Source organism: Corylus avellana, chromosome ca4 (assembly GCF_901000735.1).
Source record: "Corylus avellana chromosome ca4, CavTom2PMs-1.0".
Taxonomy (NCBI): Eukaryota; Viridiplantae; Streptophyta; class Magnoliopsida; order Fagales; family Betulaceae; genus Corylus; species Corylus avellana.
The window spans coordinates 34,079,254-34,100,357 of NC_081544.1; the positions used below are offsets into that span (position 1 = coordinate 34,079,254).

The following is a 21,104-nucleotide window of genomic DNA, read 5'->3' on the forward strand; positions in this document are numbered from 1 at the left end:
CCCGGGGTTAAATTACCACTCAGTTGTCAATGTTTCTTCCCAAATTACCAATTGTGTCAATGTCTTTTTAAACTACCAAAAAATGTTAATGTCCCCCAAAGCCGGCAAAAAGACAAAAATTACCCTAAAATGACATTTGTTTAGTAGTATATGAGACGTTGAGACAATTGATAGTTTGAGAGAACATTAACAATGGAATGATAGTTTGAAGGAAATATATGTACTTTTTCCAAAAATTTATGCATTAAATATATGAGTCCTCCAATTCTTCCATCATTTAAAAGCATTACACTTATGGAGGGGTCTACAAAGTCAAACATGTAAGAGTGCCATGATCCTAAAAGGAGTAGAATATTGATGAGGTTGCAGAATGAGTGGTACATGTGCAATTACCTCTTCTTTTCTTTTGCATGTGTCGGCGCTTCCAGATATAAACGCCAACGGCTATTCCAACTACCAAAAAGACCACCGAACTCACTACTGAAACTACTCTCACTATTGTGGTACCTGTAGATCGAATAAAAGTCCATCAATAAAAACCCATATAGATATAGAGATGTTATCCTGCTTGATAATGATCCATCTTTGACAAACTTTTAATTCAATTAATTACCTCGTGAACTTCCATTTTTGGGTTGTTTGTTGAGAAAATCTTTGTCCGAGTACCTCATGAAGCAGCCGGTATTCAGTGTTCTCCCTTCCAACCAAGGCAAGCATTCAAATATTGAAGTAGATGCATTGTCCAAGCACTCTCTACAAGAGCTTGCATTCAAACTCCTCCAACATTCAGCCAGTTGACTCGTTTACTGTCCCAGCTACTGCTTGCATTGTAGCTTTTCTGGTTCGGTGCAGCCACAACCGCAAGCGTCACAGCTTCTTTCACCGACGCTTTGAATGCCGAGTTCTTCCTCGTATTCGCACACATGGCCGTGTCACCCGGTCCTTTATACTCGTGAAAGAAGCTATAATTGTCGGATCTTTTAATAGTAACCATCGAGGTAAATGCGAGCCTGATTGTGCGGAAAGCATTGGAGAAGATTCGTGCGTGCCTCGGCATAGCACAATACACAGTCGAGTAATGGGAGATCTCCATAGCATTGGGCAAGGGCAAAGTTTGCATCAGGGCCTGATCCTGTGACTGCTACTCCAAAGCCTGATGCTCGCATTTGTTTACTGATATCTTCCATTGTAGCAACAAAATTTGGAACAAAGAGAGTGCTATTGTTCTCAAGTTGTTGCCCACACATTACTTGGACTATTTGGGCTCTTGGATCTCCCACTGCTGTTTCTAGTAGTAACAGAGTCTTGACAACAAGGAAGATAACATATCCAGAAGAAAGAGATGGGAATTCTTTCTTCATTTTTGGGATTAGTTACATCATTTCTCAATCATTCAAAGAATAACTCATCCATAAGCGCTTCCGTAGATGTCAAATATAGAAGATGATAATTACTGAATAAACATGTTAAACAAAACTCGTTTTGAAATAAAAAACAGAGTATATGAATTAACAAAACTAATCTATTCAAATAACAGTATTGTTGAAGGTGTTGCCAAAGTCAGAGCTTGTGGACTTGGATAAAGCTTTCGTCTTTTGCGTAAGAAATTGGCCAATAAAGACCAAATTTTCCATACTTTTCAACAAATGGGAAACGGTCTTGGCTGGACTTTCGGGTAAAATAAGGCAGGCATTGGTATTTGACCGATGTCCATAATATACCTAACCCTCTTTCTATTGGAGGAAAAAAAAAACATAAATTTCCATGACGGTTTGTTTGCTGTGGGTATTGAAACTAATGAACAAGTTTGTAAATTAAAAAGAAAATGAAACAGGAAAGGAAAGAAAAGAAAGAGAGAACACAGAGATAAGGATTTTACGAGTAGTTTGGTACTAGATATTTATGTTCACCACTAGAGTAAGCCCTCTAGAACTATAATGTACTCTTATTGGTTGGTATGTTATGTTAAACAATTGGCACAATAGTTGCCCGAATTTCCTTTTTTGCTCATGTATATCTCAAACAATTAAAAAGACAGATATGTAGGGAGCTATATCCTGTGTTAGACAGGCTGAGACGTCTGTATACACATATCTATATACTTCCTCAAACTCAAACTTGGGAGAGTTGTTTGTTGAAGCCCTCATTAACATATCTAGAATTTCTCGAGTTCCTTGAGTCGACTGCCAAATGCCAATAACAAGAAGCTGACGCCTGGTTGCAATCTTAGATTTGTGGTTTCTTTCAATAGACAACTTATGAGCACTGGTTTTTCAGAGAAAACAGCCACTCTCAACCCGCTTAGATTCACCAGGGACAGAAAGAACTGCCGGAGATTGTAGCAATATGGTCACCTGGGATAGAAAGAACTGTCGGCAACGGTGGCAATTGAATCAGAAATTCCTGCTTTGAAAGGGTAAAATGGGTTCTCGCACGTGTCATTCAATTCCATGGTCCCTTCATCCATAAATGGTGGATTTGTAGGTGCAGGAAGGTGCTCCTCCTTCTTTGTTAACATCTGTAGTGCCTTCGACATTGTTGGTCGTAATGATGGAGCCTCTTGGGTGCACAGAAGTCCAATATGCATCACTCTGCAAACCTCATTCGTCACATTTCTGTCCTGGTGGTTATGCAACATCATATTTGGATCATATAATTGCTCAACTGTCCCTGATCGAAAATGCTTCCATGTCTATTTTGTCCAAAAAAAACATAACATATGAACAAGTAAGGAAAAGGGTAGAAGTGAGTTATTTTAATTAAAGGGTGTACATAAAAAAATCAATAATTTTAAAAAGGAGACATATTTTTGGAAGGGGGAAGAACTGAAACTTACTATTGTGACTAGACTATCCGAGTATTCTGAGGTTTTGCTCCTGTTGTTTTGCCTTCCCGTAACAATCTCTAACACAAGCACTCCAAAGCTGTAGACATCGACCTTTTCTGTTAACTGGCCGTGGGCTAGGTATTCTGGAGCCATGTATCCTCTATAAATCCATAAAAAAGAAATCACTATAGTGTTGAGAAGTGAGAACAAATGAACATAATATACGTGTTCTTGTATTGGGCTAAAATGTTCATTAATACATATCAAATAGAAATATGATACTCACAGTGTTCCTGCAATGGCCGTGCTTATGTGGCTCTTATCTTCTTGGAAAGACCTAGCCAACCCAAAATCGGCAATTTTAGCACGAAGCCTCGAGTCTAATAAGATATTACTGGCTTTTATATCTCTATGAATGATTCTGATCTTGGAGTTCTCGTGCAAGTAGACCAAACCTTCTGCTGTCCCAACAATAATCTCGTATCTCTTCTCCCAGTTTAGTACTTTACCTCTGTTTGTGTCTGTCATCCAATTAAAGAATATTTAAATTGTTGATTTCATATAAAATATCAACTTCAATTTTACTCATAAGTAGCATGGTTAGAGAATTAGCTAGAGAATCACCAAAGATGAAGCGATCAAGACTTGTGTTATGTAGGAATTCATAGATAAGTAGGCTTTCCGGTCCTGAGCAACTGCATCCTAATAACCTGACTAGATTTTTGTGTTCCACACTGCTTATCATGTTAACTTCATTGTAGAAATCCGCTGCTCTATGTCTATTGTTAAAGAAAAGTCTCTTGACAGCAATCTCTCGTCCATCAGGCAAAACTCCCTGTGATGTGATGGAAGAAACTTATAAATCTCAGACAACATATGGTCAAGGGAGTGGGGGATGGGGAGGGTCATGGGGATGTGGAAGCAGAGAAACTACCTTATAAACAGTACCAAATCCTCCTTGCCCAAGCTTGTTGGCGTCGTTAAAGGCTCCTGTAGCCTTCTCTATTGTGGAATACTTGAAGTTCAAGCTACTGTCGTTGAGCGTTTTCACCAACTTTCTTGCATCATTTGAACCTAGGGAGCCATAAAAACATAGACATTAGTTACGATGATCCTAAAGGATAAAATATAACTACATTGTTCCAAAATAAGCATTTTTACCTCTTCTTTTCTTCTGTATGTGTCGGCGCTTCCAGATATAAACTCCAATAGCTATTCCAACTACCAAAACAACCACCGAACTCACTACCGAAACTACTATCACTATTGTGGTACCTGCAGAAGTCCATCAATAAGAACCCATGATCAGGCCAGAGTTACTGCTAGAGATGTTATCCTCCTTGACAGACTTTTAATTCATTTACCTCTTGAACTTCCATTTCTGGGCTGTTTGTTGAGGAAATCTTTGTCCGAGTACCTCATGAAGCAGCCGGTATACAATGCTCGCCCTTCCGACCAAGGCAAGCATTCAAATATTGAAGAAGATGCATTATCCAAGCACTGCCTACAAGAGCTTGCATTCAAACTCCTCCAACAATCAGCCAGCACATAAGCTGACTCATTCACTGCCCCAGTAACAGTTACCTGAGCTCTTGCATAGCCTTTCTGGTTCGGTGCAGCCACCACTGCCTGCGTCACAGCTTCTCTCACAGATGCTTCAAATGTTGAGTTCTTCCTTGTTGAATTCCCACACACGGCTGTGTCGCCCGGTCCTTTATACTCCTGAAAGAAGCTATAATTCTCGGACCTCATGAAGCAACCATCGAGGTAAATCCGACCCCCATTGTAAGGAAAGCACTGGGGCAGCACCGTGCGTGCCTCAGCATAGCACAATACACAGTCGAGTAATGGAAGATCTCCATAGCACTGGGCAAGGCCAAAGTTATTATCAGGGCCTGAACCTGTCACTGCTACTCCAAAGCCTGAAACTCGCATTTGTTCGCTGATGTTTTCCATTGTAGCTACAAAATTTGGAACAAAGATAGTGGCATTGTGCTCAAGTTGGTGCCCACACGCTACTTGGACAGTTTGGGTTCTTGGATCTCCCACTGCTGTCTCTAGAAGTAATAGAGTCTTGACAACAAGGAAGATAACATATCCAGAAGAAAGGGATGGGAATTCCTTCTTCATTTTTGGGTGTTTATCTCTGCTACTGATTGTCTGGCTATTCAACAATGAACTTCAGTAGTATCTGATCTCTGCGGCAAAAAGAAATAAATTCAGTATAGACCTGCAAGAGCATGGAACAAGTGAACAGAAAAGAATATTTGTTGGGAGAACGCATGACAATTACCGGCAAAACATCAAGCAATAATAAAGCATTTCTAAATCCTAATATTGATTGTGTGGTTGTTGTGCCAACCCAGGCTGGCAACTACCATTAGTAGGTAGCACAAAAGTCCTCACATTCAAGTCGTGGGAATCCGACATTCAGCATCTCTCAAATGAAATAGGAAGCTAAAATTCATGTTAAAAATGATTATAGGTGGGAAATCCCAAGTCCTGAATAGCATAGGGGTTTGAAACTGAAGCCAAAAACATATAAAACTAATAGCATTGATTTTTTTGGCACCGTCCTTGAAGTTTGAAGTTACTGCTTTACCAGTTTTCCAGCACCCCGAGTCAAAAAGGCACGTCTTGGATTGGCAATTGCATTGTACCCGTGTGACAGTTGCATCACTTGGTTAAAAATTTCTCTGGTTTCACACTCCTAGCATCATTCACAGCCCACTCAAAAGAAGAGCCAGCTGAGCTGAGACTCACACAAGGAAATGGCTAAGTCCACAATGAGGATCCTTGAATTTAGGCAGCCCAAATTTTACGGGCTGCAGGACCTACGTGTTCCAGGCATGTAGGCACCGTCGGCTCCGTAACTCTCTCTCTCTTAAGCTGCTTAAATTTTGTTAAAATTTGAGCACCTAATTTCAAGGATCTCAATCTACACCCACATGTCACACTTTTTGGATAATTATCACCTTTTTGGAATTACGGATAATTGGATGTCCTTTTTCGAATTAATAGATCAAATCAGACTGTTGTGACGCCAGGGCAAATAACTGGAAAGCATTGTATGGGGTAAAATCCAAAAGTGAGGTTTTCACAATCAATAACTCTTAACGACTTAACCCACCCATAGAAAAGTTGGCAAGTAAGGTGTTTCCCGTACACTGGAAAAATGGGACACAGAAGGACATGAACTGTGATGCAAGCAGAGACCCCCACGACAAACCACAACGTACATGTCTGTGGTTGCGGGCACCTGAACATTTCCAGAACCGAAAGTCGGGCCCAAAAATATAAATGCCTCCACCACACCATAACTACCTCCAATAAATATCCAAGCCCATTGGGCCCCACCAATCCTATCATTGACAACTTTATGAGATAATTATGAAACAGAAATTGGGATTATACGGAAATAGAAAATGGGATTCAAAAGGTTGCTGGGATTCAAATGGTTACTGTCTCTAGAAGTTATAGTTAAACTGTTATAGAATGCCCGTGACATATCTCTATGAATAAAATATTTAAACTTATCATTAAGAATGAATACGCTCAGATAGATCATGATTCGTCTATAATCCCCTCCGCAGATGGCAAATGAAGCGAAAATGAAAATATAGGAGATAATGATTACAGGATAAATATATTCAACTAAACTCGATCATTTTGAAAAAGAAAAACAGAGTCTATGAATCAACAAAACTAATCTATTCAAGTAACAGCATTGTTGAAGGTGGACTTGGATAAAGCTGTGTGTATGAAATCGGCAAATACAGATCAAAATTTCCATATTATTTCACCAGTGGAAGCAAAATTAAGGGATTCGTACATACAAGATTGACAGAAAAAAGCTCAGATATCATGGAAAGAGGTTATAGATCGGAGTACTTACCGTTCTATGCATTGGCTTCTGTGGTTGAACCGGAACTTGAAACTGATCAGGAAAGGCCGGAGTTGAAAGGTGTGAGGTATGGTGCAAGAGAAATGAGTGATAGAAGAAAAAGGCAAGGCGAGAGGATCGAAATGAAAGATTTCCTCTCAATTTCCAAAGAAAATGACAGAACGGTAAGAGTGGGAAAAACGCGGTTTCCGACTGCGACTTGCGACGACTTTCGTTTTGTTCAGATATCACGTCTGCGGGGATATGGCTTGCTTTTCAGATTTACCATTCTGGCCTTGTTCACTGTTTTAATTAGAGAAAGAGAATTGCTGGCTGGGATGTATCTTAATGTGTTTGGGGACTAACGAGAAGTTATTTTATAGTTAAAATTTTATTTTATTATATTTAATCACGTATATGATGGTAAGTGGTTTAAAATTTATAATGATGTAGCAATATATTCATATATTATTAAATTTGTAAAATTGCATGTGTTTTTAAAAATTTTAAAGAATTATGTCATGTAATTTACTCAAAAATTAATCATTGTTTTTAAATAAAATGAGATGGAATTGAAGCATCTCAATTATTGTTTATCCCAATCATCTTTTTTTTTTTTTTTTTTTTTTTTTTTTTTTTTTAATATGGTTTGAGTTCAATTTTTTTTTTTTTTTTAAAAAAAAACATAGTAAAAATTATAGTATTTGCTTAGTTTTCGTAAGCATAAAATAGTGTAAAATCAGCCTACTTCGTTTATTTTTTTATTTTTAATCTGTATATGATTATAAACAGAGGCGTGCTACACATCCTAAATTTTATTCTCAAAAGTTAGTTCACAAACGATGTGTTACCATTTAATGAGATTTATTATTTTGAGAAGTGTGTCATCAACTCATGAAATTGTGACACATCATTTGAAAACTAACTTTGAAAAGAAAATTTGGAATATATAATATTTCTCTTATAAACCAAGAAATGTGGTTATATAACACATGTTGCGCGAGGTAAAAGAAGTCAACTATAAATTGAAAATAACAATCATGAAATAGCGAAATCACCGCCATTTGAAAATGATAAATAATGAAATAGATCAATTATTTAGGCGGATCTTTCTTATTTATAAGCAAAGTTAATAGGAAAGCCACCAAACACGTTCTTGGGAGTTGTTTATCAATTTGCTGTAAAAAAAAAGACCGATTCTAGTATTGAATATAAGATGTCGGTCGAGTGATTTTCCACCATTTTATATTATGGTTTTGTTGAAACTCTCCAAATTCTCAATCTCCTTAATTCTATCAGCAGGTCTGAATGCGTATGAGTCAAATTATGCAACCCCTTCTCACTTCACTTCTCAGATTTACCATACTTGTAAATTTTGACAATGAGACTTTCTTTTACAAATTCTTGTAACTATAAGCTTTACATGTAGATTATCCATTGTAAAAGAATACAGAAGGCATTCGGCTCTATCCACGCTGTTAAAACATTGTCAAACTAGACAGCAACCTAATTCGAACTCAGTATTTTTAGCAGATGGTGCAGGCCGGAGTAACAGATCACTTAATTTGCAGTCCTAATATAATCACAAGGGTTCCCGACTTCCCGGGACAATGACAAACAGCTCTCCGTCGTCACTCTCGCCGATCATTTGAGCAAAAAATTCCAATGTGCTACTAACAAACTGGATAGAAAATTGCATATCAGAGGACTTCAAGCTGGCAACAGCGGCGCCTGGTGGAATGTATGGCAAGGCAGAGTTAAAGGTAAGGGAATAATGTACAAGGGGTTAAGAAGAAAGTGTTCATCTCGGCTCAATCCCGCTATTCGTAATGTCGTTCCCTGAAGAGTTGTTGTAGGACTCAGGCTGAGAATAGTAAGTTGGAGGTGGTATATTTTGGCTGACTTCTGCACTGCTAGAATTGAGAAATGGTGGCTGTGTTGGCTGAGCAATTTCATGATTATCAGTTATCATTTTCACAACTAATGACATTGATGGTCGCAGCTCTGCAGAGGCTTGTACACATAGTAGCCCTATTTGAAGTAAGCGAGATGCCTCCTCTTCTTGAAACTTACCCTCTAAGACAGGATCAACAGCTTCACATAGCCTACCCGTTCCATGAAGGCTCCAGACCTTTAAAACAGTAAAAAAGGTAAAAGAAGGCTTTGTTATTTTTCCAGGCTAGAAATTAGATCAGGAGAATTATTTGTTACCAAAGCAGGGATTGGCAAATGTTCCCCCAATGAAATGAATTACCCTTTGTAGGATGGAATGTGAATCTTGGGAGAAGGCATTGTTTCTCTTTCCACATACAACTTCAATTACAAGAACTCCAAAACTGTAAACGTCTGCTTTCTCGGTCAACTTGCCACGAACAACATACTCTGGAGCCATGTAACCCCTACAAACGCAATATGGTTGACTCTCTATTAGAGATGTATATGTAAGCAGTGATAAGCGATAACGCATTCAAATGTGAATCTACGAATGGAACAGAAGGAAGAGTAAACTGCTACAACAAGTAATGCTTATTAACAAGAAGTACTTGGAAATAATACAACAAAGATTTGCTCTTAATATATTCATGACATATAACTATATGGTGAAAAGAACAGTTACATGTGTATAATGAGAAGATTGACTCTGAATCTATCTTGCCCTGAATCAACAGACATTATATGAAACACTATGTTACAATGGCATCAAGAGAGTTGTCACCTAAGACAGATAGGAGGTGTTTCACAAAAACATTCATATAAAATGCATCAAGACAAGCATGTCATTGCATAAACTGTGGTCTGATATTATGATGAAATATGGGTTATTGCAACATAAAGAAATAATTAAGAAGAATTTTCTTCACATTCAGATGCAATTAATCACAGGAATGATAAACGCTATTCTGAACCAAAGAAGGCCTTGTACTTACAGTGTGCCAGCAATGCCAGTGCTGATGTGAGTCTTATCTTCGGGAAATAACCTAGCAAGTCCAAAATCTGCAATCTTTGCCATGAAGTCCTTGTCAAGCAGAATATTGCTTAACTTAATGTCTCTATGAATGATTCTTGTATTTGATTCCTCGTGAAGATAGGTCAAGCCCTCAGCTGTACCCAATATGATATTATACCTCAGCTCCCACGTTAGCAACTGACGATTAGTTTTAGCTGAATCAAACCAAAAGAAGCGCAAGTATAAGAATTGAATGAGAAAGAGCACTAATCTTAAATACATGGGAATTCAAGGTTAGATTACAACCAGAGAAGTAATCATGAAGGCTTTGATTCGGCACGTATTCATAAACAAGAAGGCTTTCGGGGCCTGTAATGCTGCATCCCAACAACTTCACAAGATTTTTGTGATTGATGCCACTGATTAAATTGACTTCATTAAAGAAATGATCCACCCATTGTCTTGTATTGAAGAAAAGCCTCTTGATGGCAACAACCTGTCCGTCTGGCAAAACTCCCTACTTTGACACAAAGAAATCGACCTAGTTAGTTTAATGTGCAAAAGATCCGATTCCCTCGAAGAAATTAGATGATGGAACCTGACATTACTTTGTAAACTGAACCAGATCCTCCTTGTCCTAGCTTATTGGAATTGTGAAAGTAATTTGTGGCCCTCTCAAGAATTTCATATGAAATATTGAGTTTGGACTTATTCACGGTGGCCAGCAGAGCACCTAGTTGCTTTCTCTCTGAAACAAATGCCAGATCAATGTAAGCTAAACATGAACTTAATACTCCAGACATGAACTTTCAGAATGTTAGATATCAAACATAGGTACCTCTCCTCTTCTTTCTTAATTTCTTCCTCACAATGAAAACAACCGTTGCAATAACCAGAACAACAGCCACAGAAGAAGATGTTGCAGCCAAAATTATAGCCAAGTGGCGTCCTAAGACAGATAAGATGTATTAATTACACCTTGACCATCATTAATCAGAATAGAAGCCAATCATTTACTACACCAAGCTAAGATAATACAAAAGCTATATCCAATCCAAACAATCTATAATCATATAATTTGATCATATTGGCCTAATTCCAATTTCACTTTTTTTTTTTTTTTTTTTTGGGTCAACTGAAATGGTGGAATTGAATCTTGATTCTGGTACCTATAGAGAAGGAAAGAAAAAAAAAAATTCAGGGGAACCAGATTCACCTCGATTACTTTCTTCAACAGGCTCAGTCGAATTATAATAGAACTTTTGGGTCGAATACCTCATGTAGCAGCCAGCTAACAAGGCCCTTCCTTCTCCTTTCGGAGCACACGAACCGATCTTAGCGACCGCATTCGCCAAGCATTCCTCGCAACCGGTACGATTCGCAAACTCCCAACACTGAGCCAACCCATAAACCGTCACATTTCCTTTGTTCACAGACCCCACAGAGAACCCATCATTCTTAGGTGCTTCCAAGCTCAGATTCCTCACCAAATGGTTAACATTGGCGCTGAAGACAGTATCATTCCCAACAAATGTTTGGTTCCCACACACGGACATGTCTTGCAAACTCAGTGTCTCATTTAGGAAATAATAGTCATCGTACCTGAGATAACACCCGTCGTAGAAAAGCCTGCCGCCACGAGTGCCTCTCTGAAATGGGAGGCACCTGAGAACCTGGGTCTTGCACTGGGCAAAGCAGAGATTACAGTCTGTCTGAGTAAGATCTTTCATGCACTCCCCAAAGGCGTAAACCGTGTTATTACCCGACCCGTTCACAACAGCGGCATATCTTTGGGTGGCAATCAGAGAGGTCAAGGTGTCCATGGCTGCCAAGAAGTATCCGACAAACGTTGGGCGGTCTTGCGCTAAGGCAGTTGTGTTGCTGCATACACGAGCAGCCTCGGTAGCTCTTGGGTCGGAAAGACATTGATGTACAAAGAAACACGAGAATAGGAGGAGAAGTAAGAGCAGGCGGCCACGAGACATTCTAGCTGGATCAAAAAAGTTGTTGAGTATTTGATTAAACCTCTTAAATGGGTGTTTGGGAAGCGAGAAAAACTTACGTGCTGAAATTGTATTTGACGGAAGTGAAATTGCTTTCGATGTTCCGAATTCAATCGCCGGTTTATCACAGCGAAACGAGTCAGCATAAACCGCAGCGGGTCCCGCCACCCAACCGTGGCCGGGAGTGCTACAGAGACAGCGTGGTGACAGCAAAGGGAGTGAAATGGCGACCCTTTAAAGACAAAGGGCCACGCGTTGAATTAATACTGCAATTTTTATTTTTAATTACAAACCACACCGACTGCAATGGGACTTTGGAACCTGGAGGCTGGAGACATACCGCATTCCGTATATACATCTGTCACTTTTGTAAAACTTATTTCATAAAAAACAAAGTGACGAACAAAAAGGAGGAAAAGAGTTTCAGGTAACGCGTCCCCCGTAAAAGCGAAATTAAAAAAAAAATTGTTAACGGCAGAAAGAGGGAGTAGCCTAATTTGCACGACGGATGGTGTATCAGTCTTTGTTTGCATTCGGTGGAAAACTTTGACTTCACGAAAACTTAACGATAAAGTTGGATTCAAATTCAGAAGGATTTGAGAATATCCATTTCAGCCGAAGGGATTTGAGTTCGTGTCCAGATTATCGAGTGGGCGATCATAGTCTGAAAAGAATACAACTTTCGTCTAGAATGAGATCCTGGCCAAAGAAGCCATTAAACGGCTCTTCAACATCCTCTTATTTTTTAAGATTAGTATTCCTCTTTTGTTTGTCTCGGGTATTTTTGACTTTATTTTAAGAGCGGCTCAGCCACCCTTTAAAATATTTTGAGGGTGACTGAACCACTGTTAATGCTTTTTAAATGTAATCGACAACCTCTTTACGATTTTTGTGATTGGCTATCGGCTACCTTATCAAGACTTTTGAGGATAACCGAATCAATCACAAAGGCTATCCAATAGTGGTTGGCCACCCTTGTAAAGTCTTGAAGGGGTAGTTGAGTAGCCACTCCTAAGGCTTTTCAAGTGATAAAGGATCTTCTTCATTTCACTTGAAATAAAGAGAATCTATTTAGAATATTTATGAGAATAATATTGTCCATTTATTTTTGGGGCCTAATTGTACTAAATTGATACTTTTCAATTAAGAGAATCCATTTCCTTTTCAAGTGTGGTTAGTGTACCACCCACTGTGATTTTACTCATTTTTATAATTACACGAGTATAAAACATAACATGTACAAATTCATCCAACCCAAACCTATTCACAACTTACTTATATATATACACTTATTCTCAACTATTTAGATCAATTTTATTAGTATGCAAAAGGGCACATATGCCATTCAACCCAAACCTGATCACGTCCAAATAATATCTTCGGTTACATATACAACTGAAAGCTCTGTGGATCAAGCTGCCAAGCTTCCTTGGGGCCCAGAGTAGCTGTCAACGTAGCATTTACTCGAAAATTATCATTCTTCTGGATATTATTGACCATATCGTAAAGAAAGGGTGCCTGACTTGAAAATGATTTTGGATCAGCAAATGCGAAAGTACTTGAAACTTGAGAGGGAATAATTGAAGTAGTGGGTCTCAAAAATCTTGGAAGTAGTACTCGTAGCCAATGGTTTTGAAATTTGGAACATATAAAAAGCCAAATCCACTAGTTGACCTTGACCTTTGAAGCTAGCTACAAAGTGGACCACAAATGACTTGGAAGTATATGTCACGGGTTCAAGTTCAACAAAACCTATTGAGAATTGATATATGGATTTGGATGGTACATATTCAATGTTGATACAGTCATACGGCGAAGCACTTAAAACAAGATTGAAAGGACTAAGGAGATTAGAGATGCCCACCAAAAGTCCGACAATACTATATACATTCTAGAATGGGTAGGAAAGAAAGTAAATTGAAAGAGTAAAGGTGTGCATGCGTACATGATAGGATTTTCTTCATTTCAAATGGAACTGGTTTATTAAAAATTAAGGAGTAAAATTGTAATTTCGTTTTTTAAGACAATTTTGCCTCTCCATGAGTACATGGTGAAGAGTTTTCTTAATAATCTTTGTTCTGGTAGAGTTAGGTTATGATATATATAACTCAATTGATTTTGAGAGAGCGCTTGTGTGTAGTTTTTATCGGCTAGACCTTTCATAAGCAGTTTTCAGTGGACATGCACTATTATGATTACGTTTAGATAGAGTAACCACAGTTAATCACCCACTCCTGCCATTTTTAATTAGGAAAAAAAACATGAAGATATTTAAGTTCAATAAAACTTTTTATATGTATGTTTTGGAGGGACCTGGATCCTCTCCATTTTTAATTGGGCAAAAATACCCCTTAAATGTAATTAAAGAAATCCTATTTATTTCAAATGAAATTAAATAGAGAGGATCTTCCTCGGTTTTAGAGGGGAGGATAATCTGTACACTTCTTAACTAATTAATAAATATAGTAAGAATGGTCCCTTAAAAAAAAAAATGGTGGCACAAATGTTATAAAATTAAAAAAATAATAATAATAATAGAAAAAGAAGAAGATAATACAAAAAGTTGCATGATGGGCAGGCCCATGCTTTTGCGAACTTGGAAAGCCCTGGTGCTAAAAAAAAATGGCACTGCCTAGACTTTTGACTCCTTTATGATTAATGGGCTAAGTTGGACATCAATGACACAACTTGGGCCTTGTAAGGAATGCTATCGTGGGAAAGTAAGATTACTATATATATATATATATATATATATATATATATATATAGCAGTTTCCAATGTGTGTATGTTCCTGCCTCCCTGAGGGAAAGGTGAAAGAGTTTGAATATATAGCAGCAGCGGAAGAATGGCCCCAAGAGGTCCCACGTGTGGCCCATCCGCGTGCTAGAAGAAGACAACGACAGAGAGTATCCCAACAACAACAACAACAACATTCCCAGACAGCCTATGGAACTAAATACTCCTCCTAGACCTTTTTCTGCTTTTTATCTCCACTCACAAGAACGTGCAAACCACCAGTTCTCTAGCTTGTACATTAAAAAAAATAAAAGCTTACATCTGAAAGCCAATGTCATTGTCAACCATAGCATCGATTTGGGCTACGAAAGGAATTGAAGATGTTACAACGCATTCTGATCATCAAAATATGGCCTAAAACGAATTTACCTGCTAACTGAAAAAACTGCTACAACTTTCTTTATTATATATAATATGAAACAACCCCCACTTAATTTTTTTAAGGATTAAAAAGGAAGTGCTACGACCCTCATGGTCACTGGCCGGACGTGAATGCTTCAATGGCCAACTCTCATTTGTCTAAAATTTAAAAACCTAGGATCACCGACCTTCCAACTTTTGCCAATATTGTTTTTGGCCTTTGCATTGAAGTGATATATAACAAGTAGAAGTGAGTAGGGTACTTATTTTTTTAATATATACGCCTGTTTTTCCAAACGTCGGAAGATATAGTGACCTGGGTAGTGGGTACGTATGAGCTCCTTTATCTCATTGAAGGTAGCTGAAATGACAACGTTGTCAACTTGTCATCCACAAACGTCGTAAGATATAGTACTATAACTCAAGCAATTTGGTCATTTTCATTAATTGGTGGAGATAAAGACCACCAGTGGGCTTTAGGTCGCATGTTTAACCCTACGTCACTACGTGGCTATGTATCTAACCAGCAATGAAAGCTAGCTATGGTTAATGTAATTCATTATCATTCACTATAGCAGTGACCTAGGAAGAACTGATCATGTTTTACTTTTTGTCTCCAGAAATGGCATGCTTTTCTATATTTTACTAAGTAGGGTATGTTTGTGATCTACTTTATTTTTTTCTGTGTCTTTTGCTTTCTGCAAGTGTGGAACTATGTATAGGCTTGCGGCGGCAGTAGTCCCTAAATTTTTATAACAAAAATTATAAATTTTATATGAGCAAAATTATAAACCTTTTTTTTTTTTTTTTTAGTCTTAATTTGTCCCACCTAAAATTCTAGTTCCGCTCCTAGTTTTTTGTTTTAAAGCCAAAAATTTTAATAAACAACTCAAAATAATAATAAAATAAAAAAATCATTTTTAAAAATAAAATTGTGATGTGACTTTTAAAATCACCAATAGATTAAAAGTTAATAATGATAATCTCAAATTCAACAGTAATTTTAAAAGTTACATCATAGTCAGGAGGACACCGAGAGAACACTAGAAAAACACCTAACATTTTCTAATAAAAAATACCCCAAAACACATTTACCAACAAACTAATTAAGTTTGCAAATAAGTTTTTTGGTGAATAATCTCTTGCGCGTTGATACTTGATATATATGAATCAATTCCTTTTTTTTTTTAATAAAAAAATACATAGGCTTATTACCTAATTGACTTAAGATAAAGAACAAGATTTTGCATTATCTAGAAAACGGAAAATGATTGTCTCCATTTTCTTTGAATTTAAGAGTATCTAATTAATATATTTTAGAGGAGATACTCTCCAACTCATTTGAAATTAATGGAGATCGAGATCCTATATATTCACTATAAATCTATGTATACTGATCCCAAATTGTTACTCAATACCACATTCAAATAACTAGGAGGTTGGATAACACCAAAACAAGGGCATTCTTGTCAATTTTGTAATTAAACCACCGAATAATGAAGGATCTCCATGTAAATTACAACCAATGCAAGGCTATTTCCATGGTGGGCACAGTATATAAACGGCCACTCCTCCTCTCAAGCACGTAGTAATATCGTTAAACCTTCAAACTTGAATTCTCTCTTCGATATTCTCTAAGGGGAGTTTCCAAGAAAGAGTCAAAGAAATGAAGAGCAATAAGAATTCATCTGTTCTTTTTTCTATATTCTTTCTGGTCATTATATCCATAATCTCAGTTGAGGCAAGAAAGCATCACACTAGGAAGACCAAATCTCACAATAAGAGTGGCAATGGCGACACTACTCGCGGCTCAAATTTTACAGCTCCTGCACCAGCCCCTCTTCCTGATCATAATGGCTCTTATCCCACCCCTTCCACCATTTTTAATGTTCTATCTTTTGGAGCTAAGGGAGACGGAGTCTCAGACGACTCTAAGGTAATCCAAAACAATAACAAAAAAAAAAAAAAAACATGTTCTTATTAAGAACAAGGCAATATTGAAAATTAATATCCTAATCAATTCTCACAAAGCAGGCACTGGTAGCAGCATGGAAAGCTGCGTGCAACTTTGCTGGGGCAACAGTAGAAATCCCATCAGAATCCAAGTTCCTGATCAAGCCCATTACTCTTCAGGGCCCTTGTATGCCTCACCTCGTACTTCAGGTTTGCTCTCTCTTTCTTCTTTTCGTCTCATTTTACTTATAAAGAAATGAAAAAAAAAAGAAAAAGAAAAAAAGGAAGAGTATATTCTCTCTTTTTATCAAGTTGTAATATTTTATATATTTGAACAAATAAATGGTTAACAGATCCATGGAACTATCTTAGCTCCTGCAAAAGTTGGTTCATGGCCGAAATCCAGTTTGTTTCAGTGGATAAATTTCAAATGGGTACATAATTTTACCATTCAAGGCACTGGTACTGTTGATGGCCAAGGCTCTAATTGGTGGCGTACCTCTCAAATCCATTATACTCAGGTTATATTATATTATTTATATATATATATATATAACATCCTCTCAAATCCATTAATATGCACGCCAAAAAAAATCCATTAATTAACAGCTTCTTTGTGATCCATGCAATTCGCAGAAGAAATCCAAGCACGTTCCAAAAACCAAACCAACTGTACGTAAGATATTAATTTTATTTTCTCACCATTATCTTGTCAGTTGTCATTATACGCAGATTGTGATTTTAATCTTCTTCTTGATCTCCAATATAGGCTTTGAGATTCTATTCCAGCTATGATGTCACAGTTCGCGGCATCAAAATCGTAGACAGTCCACAGTGCCACTTAAAATTTGACAGCTGTGGGGGTGTCAAAGTTAGCAATATTACGATTTCTACGCCAGAGGATAGCCCGAACACCGACGGGATTCACCTGCAAAACACCCACGACGTAGAAATTCAGCATTCTAATATCGGTTGTGGTAAGAGCTAGCAAGCCACAAATTTGAATCTTTTTTTTTTTTTTTTTCTTTCACCCATAAAATGATAAAATATAGGAAGATTTGTTAAGGCTGTCGTACGTCCCAATACCCTTAACTTTTTTTGCTTTACACGCTGGGCAAGGTTAATTAGTTATGTAGTAATTTGTCAGGTGCCCATGACGTATGACCGTTTTGGGAGATCTTTAGAGCATTAATTCATGGGCTAGCTAGTTTTTTTTTTTTTTTAAATGTAATTTTTTACTTAAGATTTGGCTAAAATTTATTTGATCCGAATGCAAATGCTCTTAACATCAATTCTTTACACTTTTTTTTTTGATTGATTTGGATAGGGTGCCGAGAGTTGCTCGCATTAGCACCTTATTCTAGTTCCTTTTAGGTAGATTGGTCGACTAGGACGACTTGAATTGCTTGCAAAATTGCAAGGAATCCTTGTCACTTTTAAACCTATTTCTATGGATGAGGATCATTTGAAATTCTCTGCTGTCTCTAACCAAACTGCGTGCAAGTCAAGCATGAAATTTTAAGTAATACCACAAGTTTCTCTTGTATCTATCTAAAGATTATGTGGTTCTTAAAATTACTATTCACCTTGTGATCGATCAGTATTGAATTTTGATCAAATGATAACTTTAAAAGTCACCTCATTTTTTGAAAAAATAGAAAGACTTCTAGAATTACTCGAAAATTTTTGGGATCTCAATCCTCTTCTCTGAAAAATAGACTCATTTCTATCTAATATTTCTATTTTTTTTTTTCCACCACTTATGGCTCAAGCTCAAGAAGTTTCTTTTTTCCTCTGTTCTTAATTGTTAGGTTTCGTTTTCGAAAAACATTATTTAAATTGTAAGATGGAATAAGCATGCACCGACCATTTTATTTTATTTAATTTCCTTCAATCAACCCCCCATTAATTTCTTGAGAAAATAATGATTGGCTCGATGGCTCTTTTTGGCGGTAAACTCCCACTAAACTAACTTTTTGAAACAAAAAAAATACTGACACAACTCACTTTTGCTTTTGCATTTCTGTGGGGCCGTGGGCTCACTATTAAGTAATATGAAATTATGAATGCTGCCCACATTATAATTCTTTTTCTCTCTTTTTGACAGGGGATGATTGTGTATCCATACAAACTGGTTGCTCCAACGTCCATCTTCATCATATTAATTGTGGCCCTGGACATGGTATTAGGTATCTCCTCTCATATTATTTTAAATTACTACTACTAATTATCTTAAGCTCATAAATAATATGAAAAACTTCACTTAATTACCACCTTTTATTTTCATCACTTTGTAATCATACCCTTAAACTTTAAAAAATGTTAATTTAAGATTACTGTCTTTCATAAGTTTATAATGTCAACCCTTTTGTCCAAATTCAGCATTAAACCCTAACGTTTAATTAGTGAAATATCCCAAATACATAAGATGTCTACAAAATTACTGTGAAAATAGACTGAATGGTTGATATTGTAAATATCTGAAAGATAGTAACCATAAATTGATATTTTTTTAAGTTTAAAGGTATAATTACAAAAGTGTTAAAAGATTAAGAGAAATAAATGAATTTTTCCTAAATAATAATCTAACATTCCCCGCCTCCAAAATCATAATTGCAGTTTGGGAGGATTAGGGAAGGACGAAACCGTTGCTTGTGTCTCCAACATCGTTGTCGAGAATATCTCAGTTCAAAATGCTCTATCAGGCGTAAGGATCAAGACATGGCAGGTATCAAATCAACTTCATGAGTATTAACTGGTTGCAAATTTAATTAGAAACTAATTAATTAATCTCATAATTTTTGGTTCGTGGAACAGGGGGGCATGGGATCTGTGAAGAACGTATCATTCACAAATGTTCAAGTTTCCGAAGTGAAGGTCCCGATAATGATAGACCAATTCTACTGCGACAAGGGTCTCTGCCAGAACAAAACGAGAGCGGTGGAAATATCTGGCGTTAAATATGATCAGATAATTGGAACGTATTCAGAGCGGCCTATCCATTTGGCATGTAGCAGCGAAATTCCGTGCACTGACATTGACTTGATTGATATTCAGTTGAAGCCATCGGCGGCGGCGGCGCCCAGCAATCAACGTTTTCAAAAGGGTTTGTGTTTGAACTCTTATGGGAGATCGAGAGCTCCCCTGGTTCCTTCAAGCATAGACTATTGCTTAAGAAGTAGTAGCCCTGCTTCTGTCAAAAGAGTAGCCAGGTCACATGCTACCAGTAATGTATGTTACTGAAAATTGGTTTTTTTCTAGGTCTTTCTTTTTCTTTTTTCTTTTTTCTTTTCAAGTTTGCTTCCCTTCTTCATTTCCTTTTTTTAACTATGAGAAGGCGATGGTTTAATTACTGCTTTCATATACTGCATTTTACTCGGTTAATGGAAAAAGAAATAAGTCTATATTTGTTTATCTCTATTAACGTAATGATTAAGTAATTCTTTTTAATTATTAGTTTAAATTTTTTGAATAATTAGTAATTTAACAATCTCTTTATTTTCTATTTTTCATACAAATACATTAACAAATAATTCATAACACCAAAAAAAAAAATGTTCATATAAGAGCACGAATAGAGTATCCAAATGTGAGAAGGCTTAGAGGGCCCGGCCGAAGGGCCCATTGCTCCCATTGGTCCAACCCTTTGCAAAGCTGTTATTTTCAATTTTATGGTAATTCTCGACAAATTAATAGTTGATTTGAAATAACAATAAAAAATGATGAAATACCATTTTGTCAATTGCTTTTCTATTTATGTTTAGTTGTTGAGTGTTGCCTTTTGAGTTGGTTTGGTGGAGGTTTGGTGGGTGCAGGGAGTGGTGCGTGCACCGCCCAACTCACCCTTTTAGATTACTTCACTGCACGCGCATGGGCTTAAAAATTTATCCAAATCGCTCCCCGCTTCACTAAAACCCCCACTGCCAGCCTTTTCCAATCACTCAACATATTACTTTCTTGTGTGTATATATATATATATATATTATTGTTTACAAATTACTTTCGTAATATGTTGTCACATTACGAAATAATTAAATGTTACAAAACAAAATTTAAATCATAAAATAAAATTTCTCCGTTTTTAAGGAAATTTAGTGAACTTCTAATCAGACTTGTGGGCCTGAAGTGGGGGAGAAGCTTGTATAGTATATAGGTCACCTTACAACTCCAATCGGCCCAGTGAAACTTCCTTTCTGGATTCTGGTTATGGCAAAGGCTCAACCCAGCCCAATGAAAATGCCTCTGCGCTGTCTGGTGACTCGGCTTATGACTAAAGAAGATAAAGGCGTGCACGCCGACTTGGATTTCTCCTGGTGACTCGGCTTTATGCATTT

The 21,104-nt window shown here is 37.2% G+C and overlaps 3 protein-coding genes and 1 pseudogene across 3 annotated transcripts; 1 reads left to right on the forward strand and 3 right to left on the reverse strand.

The window, feature by feature from the left end:
* The window catches only part of LOC132178457 (cysteine-rich receptor-like protein kinase 2), a 2,266-nt pseudogene extending 905 nt beyond the window's left edge, over nucleotides 1–1,361 (reverse strand).
* Nucleotides 1,362–1,925: 564 nt separating this feature from the next.
* On the reverse strand, nucleotides 1,926–7,003 carry LOC132176970 (cysteine-rich receptor-like protein kinase 2). The gene is made up of 8 exons (XM_059589146.1): nucleotides 6,723–7,003; nucleotides 4,192–5,025; nucleotides 3,989–4,102; nucleotides 3,762–3,901; nucleotides 3,452–3,662; nucleotides 3,114–3,348; nucleotides 2,837–2,987; nucleotides 1,926–2,692 (listed from the first exon to the last, which is right to left on the reverse strand). The coding sequence occupies exons 2-8, from the start codon at nucleotides 4,955–4,957 to the stop codon at nucleotides 2,351–2,353; spliced, it is 1,959 nt and encodes a 652-aa protein (XP_059445129.1). The 5' UTR covers nucleotides 4,958–5,025; nucleotides 6,723–7,003; the 3' UTR covers nucleotides 1,926–2,350.
* Nucleotides 7,004–8,025: 1,022 nt separating this feature from the next.
* Nucleotides 8,026–11,886, reverse strand: LOC132176971 (cysteine-rich receptor-like protein kinase 3). Its single transcript, XM_059589147.1, has 8 exons — nucleotides 11,720–11,886; nucleotides 10,874–11,647; nucleotides 10,496–10,606; nucleotides 10,266–10,405; nucleotides 9,964–10,174; nucleotides 9,638–9,872; nucleotides 8,965–9,109; nucleotides 8,026–8,841 (listed from the first exon to the last, which is right to left on the reverse strand). The coding sequence occupies exons 2-8, from the start codon at nucleotides 11,640–11,642 to the stop codon at nucleotides 8,512–8,514; spliced, it is 1,941 nt and encodes a 646-aa protein (XP_059445130.1). The 5' UTR covers nucleotides 11,643–11,647; nucleotides 11,720–11,886; the 3' UTR covers nucleotides 8,026–8,511.
* A 4,597-nt stretch (nucleotides 11,887–16,483) lies between these two features.
* LOC132180011 (polygalacturonase ADPG2) lies at nucleotides 16,484–20,013 on the forward strand. Its single transcript, XM_059592845.1, has 8 exons — nucleotides 16,484–16,753; nucleotides 16,852–16,980; nucleotides 17,124–17,291; nucleotides 17,407–17,442; nucleotides 17,540–17,747; nucleotides 18,878–18,959; nucleotides 19,390–19,498; nucleotides 19,588–20,013. The coding sequence occupies exons 1-8, from the start codon at nucleotides 16,484–16,486 to the stop codon at nucleotides 20,011–20,013; spliced, it is 1,428 nt and encodes a 475-aa protein (XP_059448828.1).
* Nucleotides 20,014–21,104: the final 1,091 nt, after the last annotated feature.

What these genes read in the sequence shown, in the direction of transcription:
- LOC132176970 (XM_059589146.1), bottom strand. Translation starts at nt 4,957, where the DNA reads ATGAAGAAGGAATTCCCATCCCTTTCTTCTGGATATGTTATCTTCCTT. An exon ending in GATTTGGTACTGTTTATAAG is followed by an intron (nt 3,663 to 3,761) that starts GTAGTTTCTCTG and finishes ATCACATCACAG; the next exon opens with GGAGTTTTGCCTGATGGACG. An exon ending in ACGGCCATTGCAGGAACACT is followed by an intron (nt 2,988 to 3,113) that starts GTGAGTATCATA and finishes ATGGATTTATAG; the next exon opens with AGGATACATGGCTCCAGAAT.
- LOC132176971 (XM_059589147.1), bottom strand. Translation starts at nt 11,642, where the DNA reads ATGTCTCGTGGCCGCCTGCTCTTACTTCTCCTCCTATTCTCGTGTTTC. An exon ending in CCTTCATGATTACTTCTCTG is followed by an intron (nt 9,873 to 9,963) that starts GTTGTAATCTAA and finishes GGTTTGATTCAG; the next exon opens with CTAAAACTAATCGTCAGTTG. An exon ending in CACATTCCATCCTACAAAGG is followed by an intron (nt 8,842 to 8,964) that starts GTAATTCATTTC and finishes ACTGTTTTAAAG; the next exon opens with GTCTGGAGCCTTCATGGAAC.
- LOC132180011 (XM_059592845.1), top strand. Translation starts at nt 16,484, where the DNA reads ATGAAGAGCAATAAGAATTCATCTGTTCTTTTTTCTATATTCTTTCTG. An exon ending in CTCAAATCCATTATACTCAG is followed by an intron (nt 17,292 to 17,406) that starts GTTATATTATAT and finishes TGCAATTCGCAG; the next exon opens with AAGAAATCCAAGCACGTTCC. An exon ending in TAAGGATCAAGACATGGCAG is followed by an intron (nt 19,499 to 19,587) that starts GTATCAAATCAA and finishes TTCGTGGAACAG; the next exon opens with GGGGGCATGGGATCTGTGAA.